Raw genomic sequence first — 27,234 nt, 5'->3', positions numbered from 1 at the left:
TGCACGTAAGAAATGGTTTTATAGCCGCAGAATAGAGAAGGGTCATGGAGTCACTTTCAGGGTGGTACTGCACATTGAATTAGCTGGTTGTGTTACCAGAGAAGTAGTTGCCCCATAGCATACTAAATTAAAGCTATGAAAAGCATTGGAAATGTGAGCATTAACTTTTATGGTGTTTGCTTATCTTGCAAGTTTCTCCAAGGTTTTGCAAACGAGGTTGCCCTTTCAGTTCAACAGCTTCATGTTGGCCTGATGCTCTAGACAACTTTTTTTTTTCTCTTTTTTTTTTTTCCCTCTGGCTGAACTGAGATTGACCTGCAACAAATACTGTTTCTGCTTTGCAATGCTGAGAAGAGAGATTAAATCCAAACCAGAGAAGATGTAGCATTCATTCTTACATTATTAAAACTCAAACAAAAAAGATGCAGAGTTGTGAAGAAACTGTCCTATGCTGCTGAATTTTCTTGCTATGCAATGACTGTTTGTATTGCATGATAACGTCATCTTAGCTGTGTGGATCTACAGCAGTCTTCATAAGCATCTTCTGCTGTATTGAGTTGGTTTAGAAGGGTGTGAGTGCAGTTAATGCTTTTCAGCAATCCATTTATAAAACAGCCTCTCAGAAAAAATGACATACTAATGTTGGAAGCAGCTGTACATTCAGACAGCAGATGTTCTCTGAAATCTCAGTCTTACTGGTTTTAATAAGTGTCTATATATGGATAATAATTAAAACTGGTAAATAAAGTATGTATATAAAGAAATAAATGATGAAACAAGAAGATACAGCTCACAAGTATGAGCTGATCTTAATAAAGTTCTTTTTTTGATCTCTGGCCAAAGTCTACAAGCAGATAAACTGGCAGGCTCTAGGCTTTCTTTAAAAAGCTCCTGCACTGTCCATTTTGATCTTGTCAAATGAGGGGTTGCCACAGACAGTGAGATGAACCTCTGATTGTTGTGCTTGGTGATGAGAGATCTTGAGGAAACTGTTAACAAAAAAATTGAAATTAATGTAAGATTTCAAGATAATTTTGTATTTACTGAATGTAGGAAGAGGGAAAATGAGACATTAGTTCTCTTTCATTTTATATTTTTTGGTCATCTAGGACTGCTCTGGTATTTTACATGGAAGGTGGTTGATCAATCTTTGCAAGGGAACAACAGAATTATTACTTTATTGAACTGTTCTGATAGGTTATCTCACTTAGTCATGGTAGCTTCATTTCTGGCTTAAGTGAGTCCCTGCTGAAGAGGAAACACAAATTTTGTCGTGATCCACAAAGTAAATGTGTGATAGATCCAATTTTTGATTAATGGACTTCTAAAGAGGAAGAGGTTAAACCAAACAGTACTATAAAACTTTCTTTTTTTTTTTTATTTTTAAACAATCAAAATGCTAAGAAAGATGGTTTTGGAATCCTGCCTTTAGAATCCATTGCTTTAAATAGATGTTGTGGCGTGAAGAAAAATTCTGTTTAGTTGGAGCTGCTGTCCTTTAGAGTAAAAGGGAAATGTCTCATTTCAGTGAATGAACCTGTCATGCACTGCTATATGGAAGAGGAAGAATGGTACAGACAAATAGGTAATTGACAAAGTCCACGCTGAAGGTGTGATGCTATGTCTGGGAAAAGACATTTTTAATGCTACATTTTTACATGTAGTGTATAAACTGGGAATTAAAGTGCTTGGTTTTGGTTTGGTTTTGGTTTTTTTTTTTCCCCTTAGTTAAATGATAGTACAGGGAGGAAATTCAGGCCGAGACATTAATTTATGTATCATCTCCTTTGAAAGAGCAATATCTGTTAAAGTTTGACATTCTCTTTGTTTTATTTCTAGGTGATGGCTGAGCTGAGAAGTTTGTGAAACTTACGTGAAATGTACTATAGATACTTCTGTAGTAGTAGCCCAGATGAAATAAGCATGTCCTGAGATGGCAATGGATCTGGAGTATGAACCAGTCTACAGAAGTGAGCTGATGTCGGATTTGTTAGTGTCTCAGTGGCTTGATGGCTCTCATTTACTCTGTATCTAAACCAAAGCCATCTTTCTACCAAAGCAATAAAGGGACAGTGCACAATCTGACTACAGAATGCTATTTCCAAAGAAGTGAACTGTGAAAAAAGGACTCATGAATTTTGATCACAGGGGCTTGGAGAGCGTCTCTGGTAAGTTGAAGAATTACTGTTACAAATAATGAATGTATCTAACATGTTACAGAACACCAACCTGAAGACAATCTTAAGTTTCGCATTCTTTGTATTGCTTCTCTGATATTGCAAATGAACAAAAGTGGTGAGTCCTCTTAACTAGCTTGTAAAATCAGCTTCCACTGTAAAGTGTGGTTCGTAAAATTCTCAGTGTCAGTAATCAACATTGGCATTTTTCCATTGAAAGTTACTGAAGATAGTATTCATCTTTAGTGGAAATGTTGGAAAGAGAATCGGTGTATACCTTCGATATGCAATATTTTAGCAACTTAGAATGAATGTGTCTTTGTGGTTTGTTTTGGTGGGGTTTTTTCCAATAGTTGTGAAGAGATTAAGGGGGGAACACAACACAGGAAGTGCTAAACTTCCTTTCCTGGATTTTGAGTATCATGTTTCTCAGAGCATGATTCTGTATAATAATAATAATAATAATGGAATTTTATATTTGTTCCCTGATTTCAAGGCATTATTCACTTGATTTTTTTTGTTACTTTGAGATTATTTACACCTATGTTCATTACCAAACAAAAGTATAAACAGAAGAACAAGAAAAATGTGAATTTCCTTCAGAAAAGGGAAGTGTAACCATGCTAAAGCCAATGAAACCTTACAAAATCAATAGTGGTAGAATGTAGTTCTGTGGTTTAGCTCAACGAAGAGGAAAAGGTAGAAATGGAAACTTATATACATTGTATTCAAGAAGTCAGAGGAAATCATGGCTAGACCAGCTTTCCAGGAAGTTGTGGAGTCAGTTGGGAATGAGGAATTTACGAATATTACAATGTAAATTAAGTGTTGATTTGATAACTATTCTGGTAGTTTGTCCAGTATAGAATAATTATTTTCAAATCTACTGAATGTTTATAAGTTATTTTATTGAATATAGAATGTATACAACTGTAGCAATATTAAATATATGTCATTTTTAATAGAAATACTCTTACTGGCATTTACTCGCTTTCAGATGTCTGCTCCAGTGAGGATCTTCCTGAGGTAGAGTTGGTGAGCATGCTAGAAGAACAGTTGCCAGATTACAAGTTACGAGTGGACTCTTTGTGTCTGTATGAAAATCAAGACTGGATTCAGTCCCCTGCCCGCCATAGACATCTTCCTGAAATCTCTTCTCCGGTTCGTGATGAGGAACCCTTCCGTTACATGAGTGAGTATATCTGAGCCTAGGCTATACTTTTCCCCAATTATTGAAGAAAAAACCTAAATATTAAATTAATATTATTAATATTATAAAGTGGTCAAATCTGGAAAGCTTTGGACAGGTGGAAGAAAAAGCTGAGTTCAGGGGAAGTGCTGGTAGTTCAGCAAAGCAATTCTAAGAATTGACCTAGCATGTCCTATGGGTTCCTGATCATTAGATTTCACATAGAAGTAAGAGTGGAAACGTGATAGTGAAAAAGGGGCAGGAACCTAGAACTGTGGTAGTTTAGAGGCACTACAAGAAGGATGGAGTATGCAGCAGCTCTGTTTTTGGGAATCATAGAATCATAGAATAGTTAGGGTTGGAAAGGACCTTAAGGTCATCTGGTTCCAGCCCCCCTACCATGGACAGGGACACCTCACACTAAACCATGTCACCCAAGACTCCATCCAACCTGGCCTGGAACACTGCCAGGGATGGAGCATTCACAACTTCCTTGGGCAACCCATTCCAGTGCCTCACCACCCTCACTGTAAAGAACTTCTTCCTTATATCTAACCTGAACTTCCCCTGTTTAAGTTTGAACCTGTTACCTCTTGTCCTATCACTACAGCCCCTAATGAAGAGTCCCTCCCTAGCATCCTTGTAGGCCCCCTTCAGATACTGGAAGGCTGCTATGAGGTTTCCATGCAGCTTCTCTTCTCCAGGCTGAACAGCCCCAATTTTCTCAGCCTATCTTCATATGGGAGGTGCTCCAGCCCCCTTATCATCCTCGTGGCCCTCCTCTGGGCTTGCTCCAACAGCTCCGTGACCTTTTTATGTTGAGGACACCAGAACTGTACACAATACTCCAAGTGAGGTCTCATGAGAGCAGAGCAGAGGGGCAGGATCACCTCCTTCAGCCTGCTGGTCATGCTTCTTTTGATGCAGCCCAGGTTATGTTTAGCTTTCCGGGCTGTGAGCGCACACTGAAGCCAACTCATGTTCAGTTTCTCATCAACCAACACCCCCAAGTCCTTCTCCGCAGGGCTGCTCTGAACCTCTTCTCCACCCAACCTGTAGCTGTGCCTGGTGTAGGACCTTGAACTTCGCTTGGTTGAACTTCATGAGGTTGGCATTGGCCCACCTCACAAGCATATCAAGGTCCCTCTGGAAGGCATCCCTTCCCTCCAACCTATCAACGAAACCACACAGCTTAGTGTCATTGCTGTGGGCACTTGCTGAGGGCACACTCAATCCCACTGTCCATGTTGCCAACAAAGATGTTGAACAAGATTGGTCCGAACACCGATCCCTGAGGGACACCACTTGTTACTGGTTTCCAACTGGACATTGAGCCGTTGACCACAACTCTTTGCGTGCGGCCGTCCAGCCAATTCTTAATCCACTGGGTGGTCCATCCATCAAAATGATGTCTGTCCAGTTTAGAGACAAGGATGTCATGAGAGACAGTGTCGAATGCTTTGCACAAGTTCAGGTAGATGGCATCAACTGCTTTGCCCGTATCCATCAGTTCCATAGCCCCATCATAGAAGGCCACCAAATTGGTCAGACAGGATTTCCCCTTAGTGAAGCCATGTTGGCTGTCACCAACCACGTTGTTGTTTTTCATGTGCCTTAGCATGCTTTCCAGGAGAATCTGCTCCAAGATTTTGCCAGGCACAGAGGTGAGACTGACTGGTCTGTAGTTCCCTGGGTCTTCCATATTTCCCTTCTTGAAAATGGGGGTTATATTACCCTTCTTCCAGTCATCGGGAACATCACCTGACTGCCATGATTTTTCGAATATGATGGACAGTGGCTTAGCAACTTAATTTGCCAGCTCCTTCAGGACCCGCGGAAGGATTTCATCAGGTCCCATGGACTTGTGCACATTCGGGTTCTTAAGATGGTCTCGAACCTGATCCTCTCCTACAGTGGGCCTAATTAATGAGGCTGTGGTACTTCGGATGATGTTTGCCCTGATGTTTTTTGTCAGTGTTGTTTTTGAAATGCTGTTAATGGTTTCTTCTGGAGACAGAAATGGTGTGAATACCAGATAGGTGGGTACTAGATCAGTGTTGATCACTGCCTTCCAATTTTGAAAATACTAATTTATCCTTAAACCTACCAGATCATAAGGAAGAAAATGGGCAGATTCCACTTGCCTGAAGAAACCTTTAATATATTAAAAATCAAATGCATAGAAGGCTGCCAAAAGAACTGAACACTTACTTGCCTGTGGTTTCAAGTGTTTTCATGTGAAAAGAGATGAATGCATTGCAGTCACTTTAGAGAAATAGGGAAGTCCTGTTTCTTCTATATGTTGGAACTGTTGAAACAAACTACTTGTGAGATTCAACTTTGTATTTATATACAGCCTTGGTATTTATATACAACCGTAATGATTACATCTTCCTTGTACATGCCACCTCTGAAAAGTTGTTGTTGTTGGTCGTGCTTTAAGCCTCTACCCGGGATACAAAGCAAATGAGTAAGTAAAAAACCACCTCCTAAGAATGCAGTACTTAACAATTTAGAGCAATCTTGTTACCAGTTGAACTTGAAGGCTTGGAACTCTTCCTTTGTTTCAACTGTGGCAAGTATTTGGAAGGCCACTTAATGGTTATTATTCAGTCTGTTTCTGATAATAATATTGCAAGGATAAATGATTTTTTTAGTGCTCACTGGAAGCAGTTGCATAGGCAGTGGGGTGCGTACTTGCCTCTAAGTTTTAATTACAAAGAGGTGGGATCAGAGCCTGCCAGTGCTGGAAGGAACTTTACATCAAATGTGGCTCTGCTGAAGCTGTCTGGTCAACACCTGCCATTCACGTGTGATGAAGCTCAGAGCTTTGAGAGAAGGACCTTCAGTCAGTGTGAGCCTGCATTTCCAAACGCAGTGAGATGGAGGGGTTTTATCAACAATGTTCTAATGAAAGCAGTCATGTATTATTTGGCAGTCAAGGTACTACAAAAAGTGGTGTCTTTCTCTTTCACCTAGTGAGAAATTCTTTTTAACTATAGAAAGCGTCCTTTGGAAATAGTAAACTGTGAGTTTTTTGAAAAGTTGCCTTAGATGTTTTCTTGACATTGTCATAAATGAGCTGCCACAATAACTGCAATTAAGTTAAAATATAACTGTTAGGCATTACATAGAAAACTAATTCTATCATTTAAGAACACTGTCATAACTGGTGAGTCATATAAACTCAAGATAAATATGGTTTATGTTTCTCCTAGAAATTGTCCAAAGAGAGTAAATGTAGTAATCATCATATTAGCTTACAGGGAGATGCTGGGAAGGTCCCAGACAAATAGAGATATGAATCAAGATCTAGTTATAATCATTGCTGAATAGCTTGTTAGGTGAAATGTTAGGGAATAAATGTGACAGTCATACTCTTGAAGCATAACTTGAGGGTTTTAGGTGTATCTCTCCCCCTCACTATATATGTATGGAAACATTTTTATAACTTTCCTAAAGAGAATGCTAAACTCATGGTTCGAGGGAATTTGTAGTTGACATCCAGGAGAAAAAAAAACCAAACCAACACCACCACCACAAGAGTTATTGCACTTGAGCTCCTCCTCTTTTTATGACTCCTGCTGCCTATTAGAAGGTTTATCCAATGACCAGTTGAGTTCCCACTGGCAATGGTCTCAGTGAGGTGGAAGAATGTATTCTACTTCAACTGTGGTAGTGTAAGAAGCCCTGAATTACAAAACATCTGTCTTTAGAACTACTGTGTGTGTGAATAAAGGGACATGGCACAACAGAACAAGAACATTAAGCAAAATGAAGAGTTGCTTGCAGCTTTCATTTGGCAAGGTGAGTGAAGAGAGATTGCACGTGTGTGCTCACAAGAGAGAATTATAACAAATGTATAATTTTGATCAGGTACTGTGAGAAAATAACAAAGGTTGTATGTATAGAGCTAAGTTTTGAAGCTGTGTTAGTTCTGTGATTTCATTTACCAGAGTAAATATATTTGCTTTGGATTTTAGGAACCTACCTACCTGAGTAACCTTGTGTGTAAATCTTTATTAAGGTGACTTAGCACTGGATAGAAACTTTTAACTTGAAATCATTTGGTGGGAACAGTTACTATAGGAGAGTTGGCTATAATACTCTACCTGTAATGGCTGAAACTTATGTATTTGCAGTGAATTTTCCTAATACTAGTAAGCCAGATGAGTTTGGAGTCTCCTCTCGGCAACCAATATCAGCAACCAAGCGGTACAGTATAATTGACTTCGCAGGTGCACATTATTCTACTGATAGATGAGTACTTTAAATTTTGTGAAGAGTTTCTAATTTTGCTCTGCTTAGAAATACAACTAATAAATGGCCCTGCTGTAAAGTTCAAGTTCAGAGCTCCTGAATAGTTGCACAGCATGTGTTGGGTTTTTATGTGTACTGATCTGATTGATAAAAAGTGTTTGTTTTGTTAGTATGAGTTCTTTTTGTGTTAAAACCTTCGAGAAACAGTTAAGTAAACCTTTTTCTTCTATATTGTTTTTCCTATTCTTCTGTCTTCAAGACTGCAAGAAAATTTTTTGTATGCTGAAACGCAGTTTGGCTTTGTTCCTAGCATAGCCTTACTGTTATGTTTTAAAAGGTTAATTATGGGCATTATGTATATAAAGGACATACATAGCTCCTAACATATGTAAATAAATTTAGTGTGCACTTCAGCTTGGCACTTCACTATCTCATAACTAAGCAGGCAGTCCTCAACAAGAACAAACAAAAAAAGCTGTGAACCAGTAGTACTATGTATTCAGAGTATGAGTCAGATTTAAACAAGGTGGAAGAATCAAGGAAATCTTCAGAAATGGATTTAGACCAAATCCATAGTAATCTCATTTTGCAGTGCAGTGATGATGGAATTAGTTTCAAAACAGGTTAAGTTAGACCTTCAGTTGAAGCAGATACTCTGTATTTGTTAAACTTATATTGCTGTCTTCTTTACTTTCATGATCTCGATTCCATAAAGCAAAAATAGCAGATTTCTCTTGGACTTAGACAAGGACAAGCATCCATCACCTGCAAGTGAGGTGTATAATTCTGCTCCTGAAGGGAATTGTGTTTAAATGGTTCTTTAAAAGTTCTCAGAAAGATTTATTAGTGTAAAAACTGTGTTTGCACACACATTTATTATTTGGTGGTGGTGGATGCATGAAAAAAAAATCACATATTTCCCTACATTTTAATTCTTGCTGCTCTTTTTTTCTTTCCCTCCTTTTGTATCGTTCGTTTTCTGTCACTCTAGCTCTTATTGAACTTCCTTCCTCCTCCTTGGCTGAATCTCACAAATTTGCACAAGGTAATTAAGATTTCTTCTTTAGTAACATCTTCTATTTCTCAGGACAAAAACCACAGCAGACCAGTGCTTTGTGTTTCAGCACTGTGTTTTATTCAGAGTTGTTGCAAATTCTTCGTGCTTTATTTTTGACTCAGTCCTGTTTTTCAAATCCTGCTTGCTCCAAGTTCTTTAATAGCTTTACAAACTCTTCAAATGCCAGTCACTCTATCAGTAAGATAGGATTTAGAGCTTGCATCTAAATTGCAGACATAAATTTTCCCATTTCTTTTTAACTGTTTCCAAGATGATTGAGCATTTAATAAATACATTTTCATGATTAGTCTCTGGGGTCTCTGTTCTTCTTGTGTGTAGGTGTCACACACACTAGTGGGAATTTAGTTTCAAGGGTAAAGTCTGCAGGTGTATTCAGCTATATTTGGATATGCTCCAATATACTCTTCCCTCTTTCACAGCAGGTTTGATGATTTAATAGCTTAGCTGTATTCAGAAAGTTGACCTTAAGAGATTTTTCTCCTTTTCCTAAATTTGAAGGATGTGCGAGTACCTCAAGTTTTAGCTAATATTGCTGAAAGCTGTAAATGTTCAGTACTTCATTATATCAGTCTCCCAAATGGGTATTGTTTCGTATTTCTGAAGTTAAGATGGATTTTCATAGCCTTTGCTAGTTTCATCAACTAAGTACTGTATTTGTATGTAAACATCATCCTCTGAGTTCTAACTCTCTCCATTCCCAGCAGTTGTCTTGTACTTAAGCTACTTTAGTAAGTATGTTCCTCTCTTCTCAGTTCTTGGCACAGACAATGTGGAGCAGAAACCCTACACCGATGCTGACATGGTCAAACATCTGTTAGCTGAGGTATGCTCATCTCTGTAATGCAATGTTAACATATTTGAGTACATGTACTTAAGTAAGGGTTTTTTCAGCTGCGGGAAATTTTGGTTCAGTTATCTTCAGGAACTGCTTATCAGACACATAGGTGATGAGAAGCTGCCCATTTAAACAAAATTTAGCAAAACTATGGGCACTGATGGAGCCAGTGAGTGTAAGAAAGAAAGAGCTTTCTTCTGCTTTCCTGTTGCTCCTTTGCTTCTACCCTGTCATCACTATTCAAGTTGAGCACTCTGTTCTGGAGAAAGTGTCACTTGAAAGACTACAGGCCTAAGTGAATGTGGCTTCTTTGTATGGTTTAGCAGAGCCCATATAACATCTCCAGTACTCAGGACAAAAACCAAAACTGTCTGCAGGTTTGGTGCTCTCCCCTCGCCCTGTTACTGCACATGACTGTGGAAGAGAATGGGCTGTATCAAGAAACACAGTTATGCATATGTTCAGGATCCAAATGATGAAGCATTAGTCATTGTTTTAACAATGTTCATCCATTTGAGAGTGAAGAGAGATCTCAGAGTAGTGATGCATTAAACAACAGCTAGAAAAATCTAAAACTACTCTGAATGTAAACCTTACCTGATCAAAAGTAGACATGTGTTCTCATTTTGTGAGCAGAAAGATCGGGACCTGGAACTGGCAGCTCGAATTGGACAAGCCCTCCTTAAGCGAAACCACCTGCTGACGGAACAGAATGAAGCACTAGAAGAGCAGTTAGGACAAACTCTAGATCGAGTGAGTGATCTTCCCTCCCCCCACCTTTCATTTTTTTCTTTCCTTTTTTCTTTTTTTTTCTTTTTTTCTTGTAATAATGATGTGAAGACATTGCGAAAGCTGGTGATTGCAGCTCTCAAACTACAGAAGTATACTTAGATGTCATGCTCCTAATTGTCATTGTTCAATCAGCTTTTTTAGTCCAAGAATTTACTATGAAGACTACATATTGTAATTACTGAGAAATTGTGAGAATGTTAGGTATTATTATGATATATCTACACAGGAATGCCTTTTCAAAGTGTTTGTTTTGACCATCAGTCAGATATCCCACCATTAAATGAAGAATTTAATAATCTAAGTCAAAATAAGTAGTTGGTATCTGATATGACCTGCTACATAACAACTTCACAGGAGAGGAAACAGCCAGAAAATGAGCTGGCTTAATGGGATGCTTATACCAAGAATAAATAAGTAAATGAAATGTAGTGAAAACTGAATTCTGCTCAAGATCTTTACTCCATCTTTTCCTTTAAGCACAGATTCTTGATCTAATCTTTTCTTAGTTTTTCTTTCTTAAAAAAGAATTAAATAGTTGACAAACGATAAAGTATCCCAAGGTTTTTAACCTGGGGTCAACAGATATAGTCTAAGTACAGTGAAATCAATTCAACTGGTTGTATAAAACAGTATGCTGGTAATAAAAACATACTCGTAAAACATACTCATAATTAACTGTAGGACAGCATAAACTTATGTATTTGTATAAAAATTTAGATATGCAATATAGAACTCATCTAAATGACATCTATCTCTTCCCTTGTTTTTATTTCTCTTACATTTCATTCAATATATAGCCTGGGGGTACCAGGAAGTTACAGTTCAGAAAAATGGTCATAATAAAAATGATAGTATGTTAAAATGTAAACATGTATTAAAGCAGCTGGAAAATTATTTTGAAGTAAATTATTAAAAAAGTAGGTTCAGTTGTCCAGTCTTGTGTTATCTTGAATTTTCAGTCTCCTTTACGGTGTTAAAATTATGATTCTGTGAACTTCCTATAAAATAAATAGAAGCTCAATCTTCTGTGCAAATATAAATAAATTGGTTATGACCTGTGAGTTATTTTTTTTATTCCCATTTTAGACTGGTGTAATGATGTTCCAAGAGGCTGCATAAATAATACACTGCACTATTGTATAGCTGAAGTGTATTTCACAAACTGATGATCTTTTTTGTCATAGGTTAACCAGCTGCAGCATGAACTGTCAAAGAAGGATGACCTGCTTCGTATTGTTTCGATTGCTTCTGAGGAGAGTGAAACCGATTCCAGCTGTTCCACACCACTTCGTTTCAACGAGTCTTTCAATGTACCACACGATCTGCTGCAGCTGGATGTCTTGCAAGATAAACTCAGAGAGCTGGAAGAGGAGAACCTTGCTCTCCGATCGAAGGTATATCCTACTTACAGTGTGTAACATCTATGCTGGATATGAAATAGACCAGGATGGTTAAAAAATCCAGCATCTGGGTTTCTCTTGAAGTGTATAACTACTTTGTATCTCTGTATACAAATCATACCCAAACACTTTCCCTCCAGCCCCACATCATTCTGTTTTCTTCACTACTCATTACCTCCAGAGTCCTGTAGTAGTCCTTCCTCAATGCCCTTATGGTATGTGAAAGAATATGGGAACATATGTAAGGACCCAGCAAAAGTACTTGGACCCATTGGGCCCTCAAGCTTGTGTGACCTGTTTTGCTATAAATCTGACTGTGATTAGTACTATTTTGGGAATTCCGTTGTATTGCCATTACATTTTTGTCAGCCTATATTCGATTTTAAGGATTAATAAGGTTCTACTCAAATTCTTTTGAAGACTTGGTTTTGACGGTATGATTAATCTCTGTATTTTAATTGGTCTGTCTCATGTATAAAACATGAATACAGGCACTGTGCCATTCCAAGGGTACTGCTATCATTCTGTGATACACCATAACCTTCACTGACTTCAAATAGCCTTTTTTTTTTTTTTTTATGTGGTAACATTATGTAAGGAAGTGTATTTGCCTCTATTTGTGTAGCTGTACTCCTACTTGCTTGGATAATCTTTAAACCCATTTACTAAATTTTTTGATGAGTCAGTGGTAAACAATCCTGAATAGAGAAGCCTTACCTGAACAGTACTATCATAGAATCATAAAATCATAGAATCAATTAGGTTGGAAAAGACCTTTAAGATCATCAAGTCCAACCATTACCCCAGGACTGCCAATACCACCAGTAAACTGTATCACTGAGGGCCTCATCTACACGTTTTTTGAACATTTCTAGGGACAGTGATTCCACTACTTTCCTGGGAAGCCTGTTGCAACACCTGATCACCCTCTCTGTGATGAAATTTTTCCTAATATCCAATCTAAACCTCCCATCATCTTCATAACTGAACAGGAAGTGGGGAGTGTAGTATGCTCAATGTTATTTAGACCTGTTGTGGTACTCGGTCTCTGGCCCAGAAAATTTACAATCTAAATAGACTAGTTGGGGAATATGGAGAAAAGCTGTTCTACTGAGAGCTTTTCAATGCCATAAAAGATGTGGCTAACATCATTCAGTTTTCGAGATTTCTTTGCCTTAAGAAGTTTTGAAGCAAATTCAGTTGCTTACTTCTGATTACTGTGTTGGCTTACTTTCCCTACCAAATTACACATTTTTGCAACGTTTTTTTTTTTTTATTAGAAGCAAGAGGTCAGGTTTTGTTCATCTGTCTGTTTGTCTTTCACTCAAAAGACCCATGCAATTCAAGGACACATGTCAGGTCCAGATTCATAGAAATGATAGAGGGGAGACTCTTCAGTTTCAAGAATTTTAGAAATAAGAAATTATAACATTAGAAATAAGAAATTAATATATGTATAGCTAAACTGAAACTGAAATACCAATCATTTTCTTGAAGGCTTGCCATCTGAAGACAGAAACCATTACATATGAAGAGAAGGAACAGCAGCTGGTCAACGACTGTGTCAAAGAGCTGCGTGAGTATCCAGGCTGTATCTTGCAGTGACAAAATGGTATTTGAAACACCTAGTGCCTACAGCTTCCTAGTTATCAGCGAATCAAAAAATGGGCTTTAGGAATTTATGCCAATTGTTCAAGTTTTGCTCTTTACCCAAGTGCAAAATTGTTTCTATATTTCATCAAGTTTCATTCTTGACATCCAACTTCAGGTATGTGTACTGTGTTTAGAGAGAGAAAATGAGCACAATATTTAATGTCCTTAAGCCTTCTGAACTGAAGCCTACAGACACTGGAAAATCAACAAAATACACTTCTTGAATAGAGCATTTGGCACAATTGACACTGAAATGTGTCAGTGCACAGACTCTTAAATCCTCATTCTAAATTACTATGTATCTATAAACACATTATTTTTTAAATACCTATTGTGAACCAAATCATTTAAATTGATGAGTGCTTTAAATTTTCTATAACAGTTGCCCATATTTGCTGTGGGAAGTACTTATTTGCAAAGAATTGCAGCTGCTCTTATACAAATGCCTATTAAGTATTCTGAAACAATAAGAAACAATCCTTTTTGTGTGGTGATTGTGTAACCTGATGGTACAGTTTTTTATCTGTAGTCATTTGATGTGTGCTCCTTCCTTTGTGCATACCTTAAGCTTGTATTTTAGGATATATTTTTTTTTTATACAACCACCATAAAGAAGACTGAGTTGCTACTTGATGTTTCTTGTTCCAGATGACCATAAAATACTATTAATTGATGCATACTTGGTTGTTATTCTGTCCCTCTGGGAAAATATATATCCTTTGCAAATAGGAGGTATTTCATACAAGCTTTCCTATGAGAATGTCTGTGAGTTCTGTTTTGTCTAATTCTGTAGCACATATGGGCATCCTAGGTAATTTTGACTCACAGAAGCAATCTTCTCCCAAAGGATGTCTAGTCTAAAGCTTTAAAATCTGTATCTTCAGGAAAAAGATATCTGACTGTGAGCTTAAATGTCCACAGGTCTATGGGCAGGACCTTGTTCTGCAGTAAATATGTGACATACAATAACCACCAAATTTGTGGTATGACCTTTATGCAAGATTGGTCAAAATTAATATGATTTTGATATACTTCCAGGGCAAGCGTACAAGCCAAACTAACTGCATAAAAGTATTTTGGTTTTTTGAGTTGCTTTGTCATATCACTTGATGAAGTACTTGCTCAAAGCAAAAAAGAAGTGCGAAATTATATGCAGTAGGTCTTTGGGGAATAGATAGTGACCAGAATCAAGAGCTAAATAGGTGTGTGTTAATGATTGACAGGGTCTGGCAAAATGCCTTGGCTTACAGGAAATGGTAGTTAAGATCAATTCAGAGGCCGGCTACTTCAGCATATTCCAAATCTGGCGTTGTCATGAGCCAATAAGTAATTAGACATCGTTTATAGAAGATTACCTTGGATTTTATTATGGTCATTTCACATACTTGTGATGTGTATTTTAGGTTCTACATAGCTCTTAATATGTTACACCTGCATTTGAAGTTACCTCTCTTTCTTCTCCTCCTCCCCACCGTTTCTCTTTAACTTTTCCTTATGAATGTTCAAAGACTCCTATGCTTATGTACTATGAATTGATTTCCTAAGAGTATTGGTCATGTTGCAGATTGCTGTTGACTTTTACTGATCTTTTCTGGGGTTTGTGTTTGGTTTGTGTTTTTATCATATGTTAGGAAAAGCTCTCTACTAAATTCCTTTTATGTTTTGTAGGGCAAACAAATGCTCAAATCTGTAGAATAACAGAGGAGTTATCAGAGAAGAGTGAGGAGTTGGTTCGCTACCAGGAAGAGATCTCATCCCTCTTGTCTCAGATCGTTGATCTCCAACATAAACTCAAAGAAGTAAGGGAATGCTGATGAAGACTGTGTGTGTGCCTGTGTGTGTGCGCACCAGTGCTTACAGCAGGTAAAACTTGACTTGCAAGCCAAGGGGTTACACTGTAAGAGAGTGGCTGTTTCAGGAAAGTGTGGCAGAGGAGCAACTGGGGAAAATCGGCTGAGAAAATGATGAGCATCTTTTTGTGCTTTCAGCATGTGATTGAAAAGGAGGAGCTGAAACTTCACTTACAAGCTTCCAAAGATGCTCAGAGACAACTAACAGCAGAGGTACTTAAGGCTTATATATACACATTTACATAAATGTTTGGAATAGGATACAAGAGGAGGAAAACTAAGAGAGAATGGGAACCACCGTTTTCTCATTATAGGCTTTTCATTTTTCATTGTGGTTGGAGTCTCATGATTGGCAGAAAAGAATAATTATTTAAGTCTACACAAATGTTTTTGCAGTTCAAAGGAATATGAAATGCAAGGAATGTGTTCCAAGTAGGGAGGTCTTATGATTCATAGTACTTATGAGAAAAAGAGCGTTTTAGGGTGAATATTACTGGTTATATCAACAATACTGTAGCTTATTAGATTTTAAGGAAGTTATCTTTTTTGCTTCTTTTGCATCAGCAGTTACTGTATTTGCAGAGTTTTCTGATGTATTTTCCAGTACTTTTTCCTCTTTTGAGTTTTAATCCGGACTTCATGTTTCACCATTAAGATTGGTGCAGGTGCTATGCTAACTACTGTCCATTCCAGATGTTGGCACGTGCCATGCAGTTGGAAATGTATTACGGTGTTGAATCAGTTGTTTGAAGTTTCTGTAGGAGTTAATTCAGTTTCATTCTGTCTTTTCTTTGAAGGTTACTGGTATCATGTAATGGCCTCTCTTCTCTTTCAGCTACATGAGTTGCAAGATCGGAATGCAGAGTGTCTAGGGATGTTGCATGAATCACAAGAAGAAGTGAAGTTGCTGCGTAACAGAGCCAGATCTGTTGCTTGTCTCTGCCACCCCCAGTCATGTGGAGCATTTCTTGTGGTAATAAATACCGCTAGTATTGCATACACATATTGGCACATATGGCCTGTAGTAGCATACAACTGTATGAGTAAAACAGCCATTATGGGAGCTGCAGCAGTAGTAGGCAATGATTTTCCAATTTGTTAGTGTGTACACTTTTGAGAATTGTATGTATTAGGAAACTAACCATTCACTTGACACATTGTGGTATTAAAATTATTTTTCCTTTTTACATGCTTTTTCTGTTAAATAAAGGAATTGGCATGTTCTACAGCTAGTGCTCAGTTTCAGAAGTGCTCTTATACTTGTAGCTTATCTTAAGAAACCAACATAAAGAGTACCAAGAACTGAATCAATCCATGCTGGTAATACATAGGTATAGTTACAGTGAAAAACTAACCTCAAGCCCTTCCTTCAGAGACCGAAAGGTTTGTCCAAAACATACCGATATCAGCGATACAAATGGAGATCTTTTTGGGAGTATTTTTTAGAGAAGTTTTCTGCTAAAATAGTTAAGAGGAAGACTTCAATCTAGATTGTCAACTCTTCTGGTTTGCATTTTTCTCTAGGATTCTCTTGCAGCAGAAATTGAAGGGACTATGCGGAAGGAATTGAGTCAGAGTGATGAATCTGTTCTCTCCAAGCAAAAGTATGTTTTCAAATCTCTGTGCTATTTCAATATTTTTCCATATGCTTGTATTAAGCAAGATGAAACTGATCTGGAAATCTATAAAAGTGAATATTCCGTCTATAATATTTTTTCTTCTTAATAAAAAAAGCTTTGTAGTATTTGGTAGTCTTTAAAACTTTGGTATCTACTATTCTTACTTGATTCTGTGAGGAAGTTGGGAATTTGCTGAAAGGATGTTATTTCATTCTTTAATTTGTGAGATTTTTGATGCAAATTCTCTGATGAACAGCACTAGTTTTATCCCTTTTAATACTTATAGAAAAACTCTCAGGCAAATGAAATTATAGGTGAAAGAGTGATAACAATTTCCAAAGCCCTGAAAACCTCTTACTTCTGACCAAGAAGTAATAAATTATATATATGATTCTGAAAGAACGTAGAAATTAAATAAATAAAATCCATGCTTAAGCGGTTATCGGTAGAGGTCCAGGTCTTTCAGGTCAGATTAAGTGGTAATTCTGATATTTAGAGTAATAGTACTGAAAACATGAATGTCATAGGCAATCTGTTTTTCTGGGCTTAAATCTTTTTAGTCAGGTCTCTGCAGACTTATGAAACTCTGGTGTTCAGAGCTTTTTCTTTATTATATCTTTTTCAAAATTAATATGGAAACCACATTTGTTTGCTTGTCTTTTCTGCAGGGATCAACAGAAACGAGTATTTGACACTGTCAGGGTTGCTAATGTCACTCGTGGCCGCTCCTCTTCCTTTCCTGCCCCATTGCCAATCCCTGGATCTAATCGGTCAAGTGTTGTTATGACAGCAAAGCCCTTCCAGTCTGGCGTACACCAGTTGGAGAGCCATGCACGGGTGACCCAGAGGAGCAGCTCTGAGAAGAATTTAAAGTAGGAAACACAGCCTGTTACCTTCTTTCTAAACTAACTGATTCAAAACTAAATCCAGACTGGAACTCTGCTGTGTAGGAAAGAAATAGTTAATTTAATAGTCTTAATATCTATCATTATTTGATGTTTCTCACAGAGACACTCGTAATCCTGGCCAGCCGGGAATCCCTGGAGACAATGACTTAGTTGCAGCTCTGCACAGGCTCTCGCTCCGTCATCAGAACTACCTGAGTGAGAAGCAGTTCTTTGAGGAGGAATGGGAGCGAAAAATGCATTTGCTGGCTGAGCGGAAAGAAGGGGCTAGTGGCTGTAGTACACCCACAGAAAGCTGTTTTGCCTTGGGCACAAACTCAGAATTCACTGATCTCTCTGCCAGCTCCAATAATCTCCGTGTTCTCCTACCAGAAAAATTGCAAATTGTCAAACCCATTGAAGGTAAGAGGATGATTTTCCTTCTTTCATCAGCAGAACTTACTTTGCCAACAAAGTCATTGTTGGTGTGTGTATAGCTATAGGTATGATATGCAGTAAGAGGAAGCAGTAGTATATGGCAGGCTACGTGCCAACTAGCTCATCAGTATCACTTTCTACTTGGCTTTCTTACATGGTGCAAAGTGTTGGGCTTTTTGTTGGCATTGCCGTCCAAGTGTGTCATGTGTATCACAACACTGACACCACTTGGCTGGAATTGTTCTGATCACGAATTCACTTGGAGTACTGTGTTCAGTTCTGGTGTCCTCAATATAAGAAGGATGTGGAGCTGTTGGAGCAAGTCCAGAGGAGGGCCACGAGGATGATAAGGGAACTGGAGCACCTCTCATATGAAGACAGGCTAAGAAAGTTGGGGCTGTTCCGCCTGGAGAAAAGAAGGCTGCCTGGAGACCTCAGAGCAGCCTTCCAGTATCTGAAGGGGGCCTACAAGGATACCAGAGAGGGACTCTTCATCAGGGACTGTAGCGATAGGACAAGGGTTCAAACTAAAACAGAAAGTTCAGGTTAGATATAAGGAAGAAGTTCTTTACTGTGAGGGTGATGAGGCACTGGAACAGGTTGCCCAAAGAAGTGGTAAATGCTCCATCCCTGGCATTGTTCAGGGCCAGGTTGGACAAAGCATTGGGTGACATGGTCTAGTGTGAGGTGTCCTTGCCCATGGTAGGGGGCTTGGAACTAGATGATCTTTAAGGTCCTTTCCAACCCAAACCATTCTATGATTCTATGAATTCTTGTAACTCAATACAATAGTAGGTAATGGCTCTCTGCGACTCTTCTCTATTGTCTCACCAGGATCTCAGACCCTTTTTCATTGGCAGCAGCTTGCTCGACCCAACCTAGGCACCATTCTTGACCCAAGACCAGGTGTTGTTACAAAAGGTTTTACCCCTCTGTCTGATGATGCTGTGCACCACATCTCTGACTTGGAGGAGGATGATGAGGAAGGAGGAGGTATAACATTTCAAGTGCAGCAGTCCATCCCAGAGGAAAAGAAATGTACAGCAGCAAAGCCAGTGGCAGGGATATTCCTCCCACCTATTACTTCAGCAGCAGTACCACTCACTGGTAAGAAGCATGGGTAGTGTGTTTTCCTCTTTTTATTTTGCAGTGTTTTTTTCTTCTCAATGGAAAGCATTTGACCTTGTGACAGTGCTGTCTTTGCTGTCTTTATTCTTTATTTAAAAAAAAATAGCAGTGATGATAACGTTATCTTAAACTTTGCTTTGATTCGTTCCTATCTGTCTTTATTTTTACCCTCAATGGATGTAAATTCTCCACATTGCAGCCTTGAATCCAGGGAAGTGTCTGTCCTCCACAAATTCTACATTTACCTTTACTACCTGTAGGATCCTTCACCCATCTGATGTCACTCAAGTTACTCCCAGGTATGATGACTGCTGCTATCCTCAATGTTGCTGCATAGGATTAAAGAGTTGCTTTCTGGCTTCTGATATATGGACCACTTTTAAAAGATACCAAGGCAGCCAGGCAACATATAGGATGTTACTCATACAGGTAGTTGTAATAAAAAGGGGAAGTTTGAAATTGAATTCTTTCCAATATTGTCATAATTTTTTTTAAACTAAGTTATTACTAGACATCTATGTTGATGCTTTGTCTAATACAGTGTATTAACTTCTGGCCACAGAAAGTAAATTCATTGGTACTTACACCAAAACTTCTTTGTTAACCTACTATCTTCTGAGTATTTTACAGAACAATAATTCAGACTCTACTAAAGCTGAAACTGTCACAGTTAATAGCAGTAGTTTACTTTATCTCAAGCCTTCTGTATACTAAAAGGCAAATACAGAGCAGAGGAGGTATAAAGATGTCTAATGTGTGCATCTTCTCTGTTTCATTTTTATTTTATTTCAGCTCCATGGGTACCCCATTTTCACTTGGAAGCAGTGGCAGCAGTATTGGAAACCCAGTAGTGAGCACTCCAACCATTCCTTACAGGCTTAGTATTGGAGAATTTCTCACCAACAGAAGAGACTCAACCACTACTTTCAGCAGCACAAGAAGTCTGGCTAAACTTTTGCAAGAACGAGGCATCTCTGCCAAGGTTTATGATAGCCCCATATTAGAAAAACTGCCTTTGCTTCAGCCCTCTCGAACTCTCCCCATTCCTTCTACTCCACCAAATTCTCCCTCGCGCTCACCTTGTCCTTCCCCTCCACTGTTTGAGCATCGAGTGCATCACTCAGAAAATTTCCTGGCTTCTCGACCAGCAGAAACATTCTTGCAAGAAATGTACGGCCTGAAGCCCTCCCGTAACGCCCCAGACGTAGGCCAGCAGAAGATGAACCTGGTGGACAGGCTGAAGAGGCTGGGTATTGCCAGGGTGATCAAGCCCCCTGAAACACAGGACTGCGGGAACAATCAGGAGCCAGAGGTTAGCTTGCGGAGGCAGGACTCAGCTGTGTTTTTAAATGCAGGTACAAACTTAATGGCAGGACTGAGAAGAAACCAGAGTCTTCCAGCCATGATTGGAGCACTGGGAGCTCCAGTTTGCACACAGTCATCAAAAATGGATATCCTAAAGGAGGACTGACTGGTCTGAAAAATTATTGACTTCTTTCATAGTAAATAATATACGAGGGATAAAGATCCAGTACAGGAATCATTAGATGTGTTACAGAAGAGTTGGCGAAGGCACGTGCATGTGAAAGATGTGGGAGAGAGAAGTGTTGGGATTGAGGACTAAAAGAACATTGCTTGGATTTGAAGAAGGCGGCTTTTGTGGAAAATGAGAAACAAGAAACCAAAGCTTAGTTTTGAGGCCACCTTCAGCATCTGTTTTAACTTAAACAAATATAAAAGACCACTGGAGAGAGACATTCTCAGTATTTTAACCTTTTAAACTGTATGTCTAAGATCTGTCTTACAGGTGCTGTGCTATCTTTTTTGTTTCCCCATCATATGGCCATAGTACTTTATTAGTTAGTAGTCAGGCTGTATCATTTCAATACAACTTTAAAATAAGTCAGTCTGGCCAGCATTATTGGTCCAAGTTCCTCTCTGTAGCAAACGAATATGAAAACTTGGATTGTATTCTTTTTATTGTCTTTCCCATTTCAGAAGCTGTAGTCTTTTGAACTCCTCTCCACTTGGAGAAGCCAGGAGAGAACCTATAGCTCTGTGTGAGAAAACAATACTTCTGTTTACAAACACAGAAACTGGTGGTCAGGATTTATATTTTGAAAGACTGAAATTGTACTAGTGAGGTATTAACAGAAGTTGATTTCTTTCCAGAGCGCACAGAGGAAGGTGCAATGAATAAGAGTTAAGAAGTAAGAAACTATGTGTTAGACTGAAACCTTCAAGCTAAGAAATCTTTCCAAAGTGTGCTGGGCATCTTTTTAAATGAGGGCATTTTTGCGTGCACACAAAAAATTCTCAGGCACATTTCAGTGTTGCAAAAGGATATAAAACCTTGGTGCTTGATTCAGGGCTTCTTTTATTTTACATAAGCAGAGAGCATTTACTGTAAGACAAGTGTCGGAAATTCAGTATCCTGACTCTTCTCTTGACAGGTAGACATTATGTGTATTTGCGAGTTCTGCAGTAAACTTCATACCTTTTTGTTCCCTAATTTCTGATTTTAGGCAGGATTTTGTTTAAAAGGTTTCATTAAAGGCAAAAAGGTGCATTTTATATTTAGAAACAGGAAGATGAAGGCTAGTGTTCTTTTTAATGAATATAAATTTTGTCTACATTTAAATCCTGTGTTCTGATGATGGAGGGTGCTTCTGAACCTGTTTCTGAACAAAGCTGAGGCAGACTTTCCATCTCAAAAGAGAAGTCCATTTTAGAAATCTGATTTCTGAGTTGTAACCAGCAAAATATTATTGCCCATGCTGCTTTTTTGATTCCTTCCTGTCCAAGGTTCTAGTCATAACTGAATAATCTACGATATAGATTTATAGTGTAACTTACAGTTTCCATATAATTAGGTAAACTGGTCAAAATTTACCTCGCTTGTTATGGCGTGTGGGGGACATAGCTGGTACCTGTCTGGGTGTGTGGTGTGAAGCATCAGTATAATTACACTGATCTGCATTCGTCATAAGGCACATCCACCGTAACGGGCACCCTTGCTGCTGCAGGGTTGAGTGGAGTAAGGTAGGAAAAGAAAGCTTCTTTACAAATTTCCTATAAACCAGGTTATGTGGCCTTTCTGCTTTTACAGTTCTATAGATCTTGTGATGACTCTTTGATACAGCAGTCTCTTTTTAAAAGGAAAAGGAGTAATCACTTCAAACTCGCACAGGTATTCTCAGCAGAAACTTGCCTGTCAGCAGTGCACAGAAAAATTCAGGAACTCCTGGAGTTGCCTTTTGCTCTCTAAGCAAAATTTTACTCTTATAAAAGGTGAATTTTATTTAAAATACTATATACGGGTTATTTTTTTTTTTTAAATGAAATATATTTAATTTCTTCATATAAGTATTTATGTTTGTATGTACTTAGCTATGCATGGGGTCTTGCCTAGGTAAATAAGGTAAGTGAAGGGAGGTGGGGGAGACAATTTTGCTCTCCCATGAACGAGACAAGTATGTCTGTGGTGTGTTTGTAACTCTAGGGAAACAACAGGAATGAGTTTACAAGTATAGATAGGTTGATATCAACAGGGAAGTGTATAGTGTGTCAAAAGTATGTCCACTTTATGTGTGTATATTATAGGAATATATGTAAGTTACAGAAAAATTTTTGAAGGTATTACACTGTGTTTCTAACCAGCTTCATTAGATGGCTCCAGCCATTGGACCATTCTGTGTGTTAGCAGCAGAAGTAGCAATCCAGCTAAATCAGAATTCCTTTGGCGGACCAGGTTTCAGTTAAAAATTAACCTAAAAGCACAACAATTTAATGCATGTTTTTGTCTGGGACACTTCCATATTCCATAGCCAAACAATATCAACTGGTTGAGTTCAAACAATACTGTGGAGTTGTTGAGAAGTATGTTTGTTGTAGGATCATGTATCATCAGCTACTTTACACAAGGCAAGAAGAAAATGGAAGAATTTGTATACCATTGCGTTTGTGTGTTTATCCAGTTGGTTGATCCTGTGGTGCAGTGCTGTTGAAATTCATCTATTCATACCTTTGGATGGTCACATGCATTTTGTACATAGAGTCATGGTTTGGGCTGGAGGGGACCTTTAAAGGCCATCTAATCCAACCCCCCTGCAATGAGCAGGGACATCCTACATATATGCCTAGCTTGCAGCAGCAGGGAAAATTGGTACTTCTTCCAAGTTTACTGCTTTGTACCACAACCTAGAAGATAATCTTTTTTGAATAACATGCATGTTTCTGAGAACATATTAAAAGTTGCTGTCATTCTAGGAACTGATTGCCTTCTGTTGCCTCCCCTAAGAGAGGAGACAAAATCGCATGACTAAGATAGCTGAGATCCTGCACACGTATGATTTCGTTCAGTGGGAGGTAGAATTAGAAGGAATGGAGAATTGCATTTTGGAAAGGTTCTGTTACCTTGCAGGTTTGAGACAAAAACAGATACTAGAAAGAAAGGAGTCACCCTTGTGAAAGTTTCAAGAGACAAAAGGAAATTCTTGTAGTATTTACCTTTATTCGGATTGGCTTAAACCAAGCACAGATTCAAAGCTTTCTAGTTTCATTGTTTTTGCTAAACTCAGTGATGCCTGCATGCTCAGAGGACTTGTGGTCAAAGTTAAAAGTCTGCTGGAGTCAAACAGGAGCAGAGAGGGAAGGAGAATATTGGGTTTGAGCCTCTTTTGGCTGTTACATGAGGGGATTACACACAATGTTTGAACAGCTTGAGAACTTCATGGTATTTTTTCCATCTGCTTTTTGCACTTACTGTTGTTTCATAGTGGAATATAAATTTGATAATAAACATGTATAACATGCCATTTTTCAGTACATTGGTCATCTTATGTGGTTTGTTCTAGCTGTCATCTGCTATACTGCAGTGTTCTGCAATAAACTAAAACTAGGCCTTTTTTTTTTGCTAAAAATTAACGATTGTTATACTGTACATGCACTTAGTGAATTGGTATCTGCACAAGTGGTGGCTGTAAAAAGCTGAGAAATAGATTGACAAGCTTGATTAGGCTGGGCTGGGCTGTTTGCTGTTGTGTTTGTGCCTAAGCAGTTACAGGTGACAGATGTGCAGCACGAGCTGTGGTCTGACTGTGCAGTAAATGTGTGATGCATCAAGCTAAACCAGAACACTTAGAGAGTACCTTCTGCTGCAGTTTGAAAAGCCTTTTACTTGAGAGTGAAGAAATTCACAAATGAAGAATAGCTCATCAAACTCTAGACAGAGTATTTTGAACGTGAGTCTTTAATGAATGTATTCATGCTTTCTGGTACTTTGGGTGGTGTGTGGGTGGGTGGTGTTTTGAGGTTTTTTTCTCTTGTTATTTTACAGCAGCTAATATGTTCCTCTATTATTATAGTGTTAGATAACACTAATGCTGTTTTTCCATCTGAATAGCTGATGTTATGTCAGCCCTCTATATTTGTGGTAAAATGAGGGTAGAGATTGAAGCCAGCCTACTTACCCTTGAAGATTACTCCCTCTGTGTAGGTCTCATTGAAGTTCTCTTGGCACAGAGGTGCCAAATTCTTGCCAGTCATGTCAGCCTGGGGCTGTGCATATCACCTTCAAGTACACGCCCCTGCACTCACATTTCAGGCTGGAAGGTTCTGATCATTTTCCCCAAAACACTCAGTTTCTCTAGTGGTACAGAAGGGGGACAACATTGATTTGCAGTTAACAGGTTATTTGAATTAGTGGTTGCTCTAGTCATCTGTGTGCATGGCATCTCAAAGAACCAAGAATCACTGTTATCCTATGGTAGGTATCCTGTATTTATTTACCTTTCTTATTTTTCCGACATGAGAAGAGGAAGGTCTTGCACTTTTGTCAGACTGAAATAGACTTTTCAGCTGTGAAGCTTTTTCGTACATTGAAGTTTAGGAGTTGGACACTTTGAGGAAACATTCTCTTCCCACTGCTCTCTGTAACTGTCACATTTATAAATGGTTAGGTGGGATCAAACTGTGAGCTGGAACACCCATCCAGAGCTGGGTTGCAAGATTTGTTGACCAAGATTCCCTCACTAGCAAGTAGGCAACTTACACTGTTTCCTAGTATTCATTGTATTTATGCACATGAGACCTTAACATATTTCCATTTGTATGTCCTCAGAACAAAGGTCTGTGTTACCAACTTAATCAACTAATGACATTACAGAAGTGTGCCCCACAGAAGCCTTATGGCCATAGTCAGCTGCATGGCACCAGAGGAAGGTTCAGTAGTGGTAGATTTGGGATTTCTGGCTACGTGCTCTCTCTCATCAAAGCTGTTCATGGTGCATATGAAAAGAAAATTAACATCAGTATCCAAGTTCCTGCTGAACTCAAGAGATTTCAGCTGTCCTGAAAAGCCTGAGCCTGAGGAGTACAGCTTGCTGCCACTCTGTAAGCATGTCCACGCTGTGTGAGAATTTAAGAGTTTGGGAAGGGTTTTTTTCCCACTTGTTCTCTAACACTTTGGATGTAGTAAGGAAAGAGTTGTAACCCCTTTGAAGCTGCAGGGAAAGAGCTAGAACCACAAAAGCTCAGGTGTGCCTGAGAAAGGTGCAAGGAAGAACTTCTTGAGAAAATACGTTTATCAAGCCACCTAAGTCAATGGGACTAGTCCAAAAAATGCTGGAGTGATTCTGCACAAATGAGACTTGGAAGTGCCTTGAATTCCTTTCTGGTTTTCCTTTTAGTTGGTGACACTGCTAAAAGAAATACTTCTGACTGTCTCCCAGGAGCAAGGGCCTTTAAATAGCAATTTATACAATTGAGAAGTGAATACAAATAAGGCCTTTTGTATGGGCTGGAGTCACTAATTGAAAATAGCTGTAACTAACTCTTGCAGTTGAGCTCTCAGTGTTTAGATAACCGAAGAGAAGCTGTGCTTTTAGCAGAAATTTTCAATGTAATTGTAAAGATGGAAATCCTGTGTACTGGTTTTTGCCTGGAATAGTTCATTTTCTTCACAGTAGCTGATGTGGGCTCAAGAGTTGATAACAGGGATGTTTGTTTTCCTTACTGCTGAGCAGTGCTTACAGAGAGTCAAGGCCTTTTCTGCTTCTCACCCCACCAGTGAAAGAGGCTGGGGGTGCACAAGGAGTTGGGAGCAGACACAGCCAGGACTGCCAACCAAAGGGATAACCCATGCCCTATGATGTATTGCATCGATGATCTTAAAGGTCTTTTCCAACCTATGATTCTATGTCATGCTCAGCATATGAAGCTGGGGAAGGAAAAACGAAGTGGGGGGGACATTCGAAGTATTGGTGTTTGTTTTCCCAAGTAACCCAGGTGATGGAGCCCTGGTGTCCTGGAGATGACTGAACACCTGCCTGCTGATGGGAGGTGGTGAATGAAATCCTTGTTTTGCTTTGCTTGTGTATGTGGGTTTTGATTTACCGGTTTGTATTTGCTGTATCTTTTTCCTTCCAATTCCTAGGGAAAAAGTTGGCTCTGTGAGCATGCTGTCAGTCAGGCACCTCTGAGTTCACAGTCTCTTGACTCAAATTTTGTCAACAATGCAGACCAAAGATCCAGCTGCCTCCTCTAAGGCAAAGGGAACTGGGAAAGTTCAGTACTTGTGCTCCACCTGATTCGCAGCTGGATCCCCAGCGTGACAGGCAGGGAACCCAGGATGTATGCAAAGAAGTGGAAGTTGCTGAAGAACAGAGGTGACTGGGAGGAGGTAAAGTGCTAAGTAGTATGTGTGGAGAGAAGGAATCGAGAAAGAAAATCCACAGGAAAGCAGGTTCCATTAATTATCTTGCCCATGGAGTAATATGCTTGCTTGCTTGTAGTTTTTATTCAATATTTAAGAAAAATAAAAATTGAAGTACTAGACACATTTCTGTACGTGAGCTGTCCTTGCTTCAGCACAACTCTCAATGGTTTCACAATGAATCCCTAGAAGAGTATCAATAACTGTCTTGGAAAAT

The 27,234-nt window shown here is 38.8% G+C and overlaps 1 protein-coding gene across 4 annotated transcripts; it reads left to right on the top strand.

Annotated features, from left to right (window-relative positions):
* The first annotated feature begins 997 nt into the window (after positions 1 to 997).
* Positions 998 to 24,130, top strand: TRAK2 (trafficking kinesin protein 2). 4 transcript variants are annotated; one of them, XM_030486137.1, is made up of 17 exons: positions 998 to 1,585; positions 1,840 to 2,168; positions 3,175 to 3,369; positions 8,618 to 8,671; positions 9,469 to 9,527; positions 10,176 to 10,292; positions 11,516 to 11,725; positions 13,229 to 13,307; positions 15,053 to 15,183; positions 15,373 to 15,447; positions 16,070 to 16,207; positions 16,759 to 16,838; positions 17,522 to 17,725; positions 17,862 to 18,160; positions 19,010 to 19,282; positions 19,503 to 19,602; positions 20,096 to 24,130. In XM_030486137.1, the coding sequence occupies exons 2-17, from the start codon at positions 2,132 to 2,134 to the stop codon at positions 20,772 to 20,774; spliced, it is 2,730 nt and encodes a 909-aa protein (XP_030341997.1). In that variant the 5' UTR covers positions 998 to 1,585; positions 1,840 to 2,131; the 3' UTR covers positions 20,775 to 24,130. The 4 variants fall into 4 exon arrangements, with proteins under 4 accessions (XP_030341997.1, XP_030341996.1, XP_030341999.1 ...); XM_030486136.1 differs by having other exon boundaries at positions 9,457 to 9,527; XM_030486139.1 differs by lacking the exon at positions 8,618 to 8,671.
* Positions 24,131 to 27,234: the final 3,104 nt, after the last annotated feature.

The sequence above is a fragment of the Strigops habroptila genome, chromosome 5 (genome assembly GCF_004027225.2).
Source record: "Strigops habroptila isolate Jane chromosome 5, bStrHab1.2.pri, whole genome shotgun sequence".
Lineage (NCBI taxonomy): Eukaryota > Metazoa > Chordata > Aves > Psittaciformes > Psittacidae > Strigops > Strigops habroptila.
Note: the sequence above shows the minus strand (reverse complement) of the source record. Positions and strands in the feature narration are given on the sequence as shown.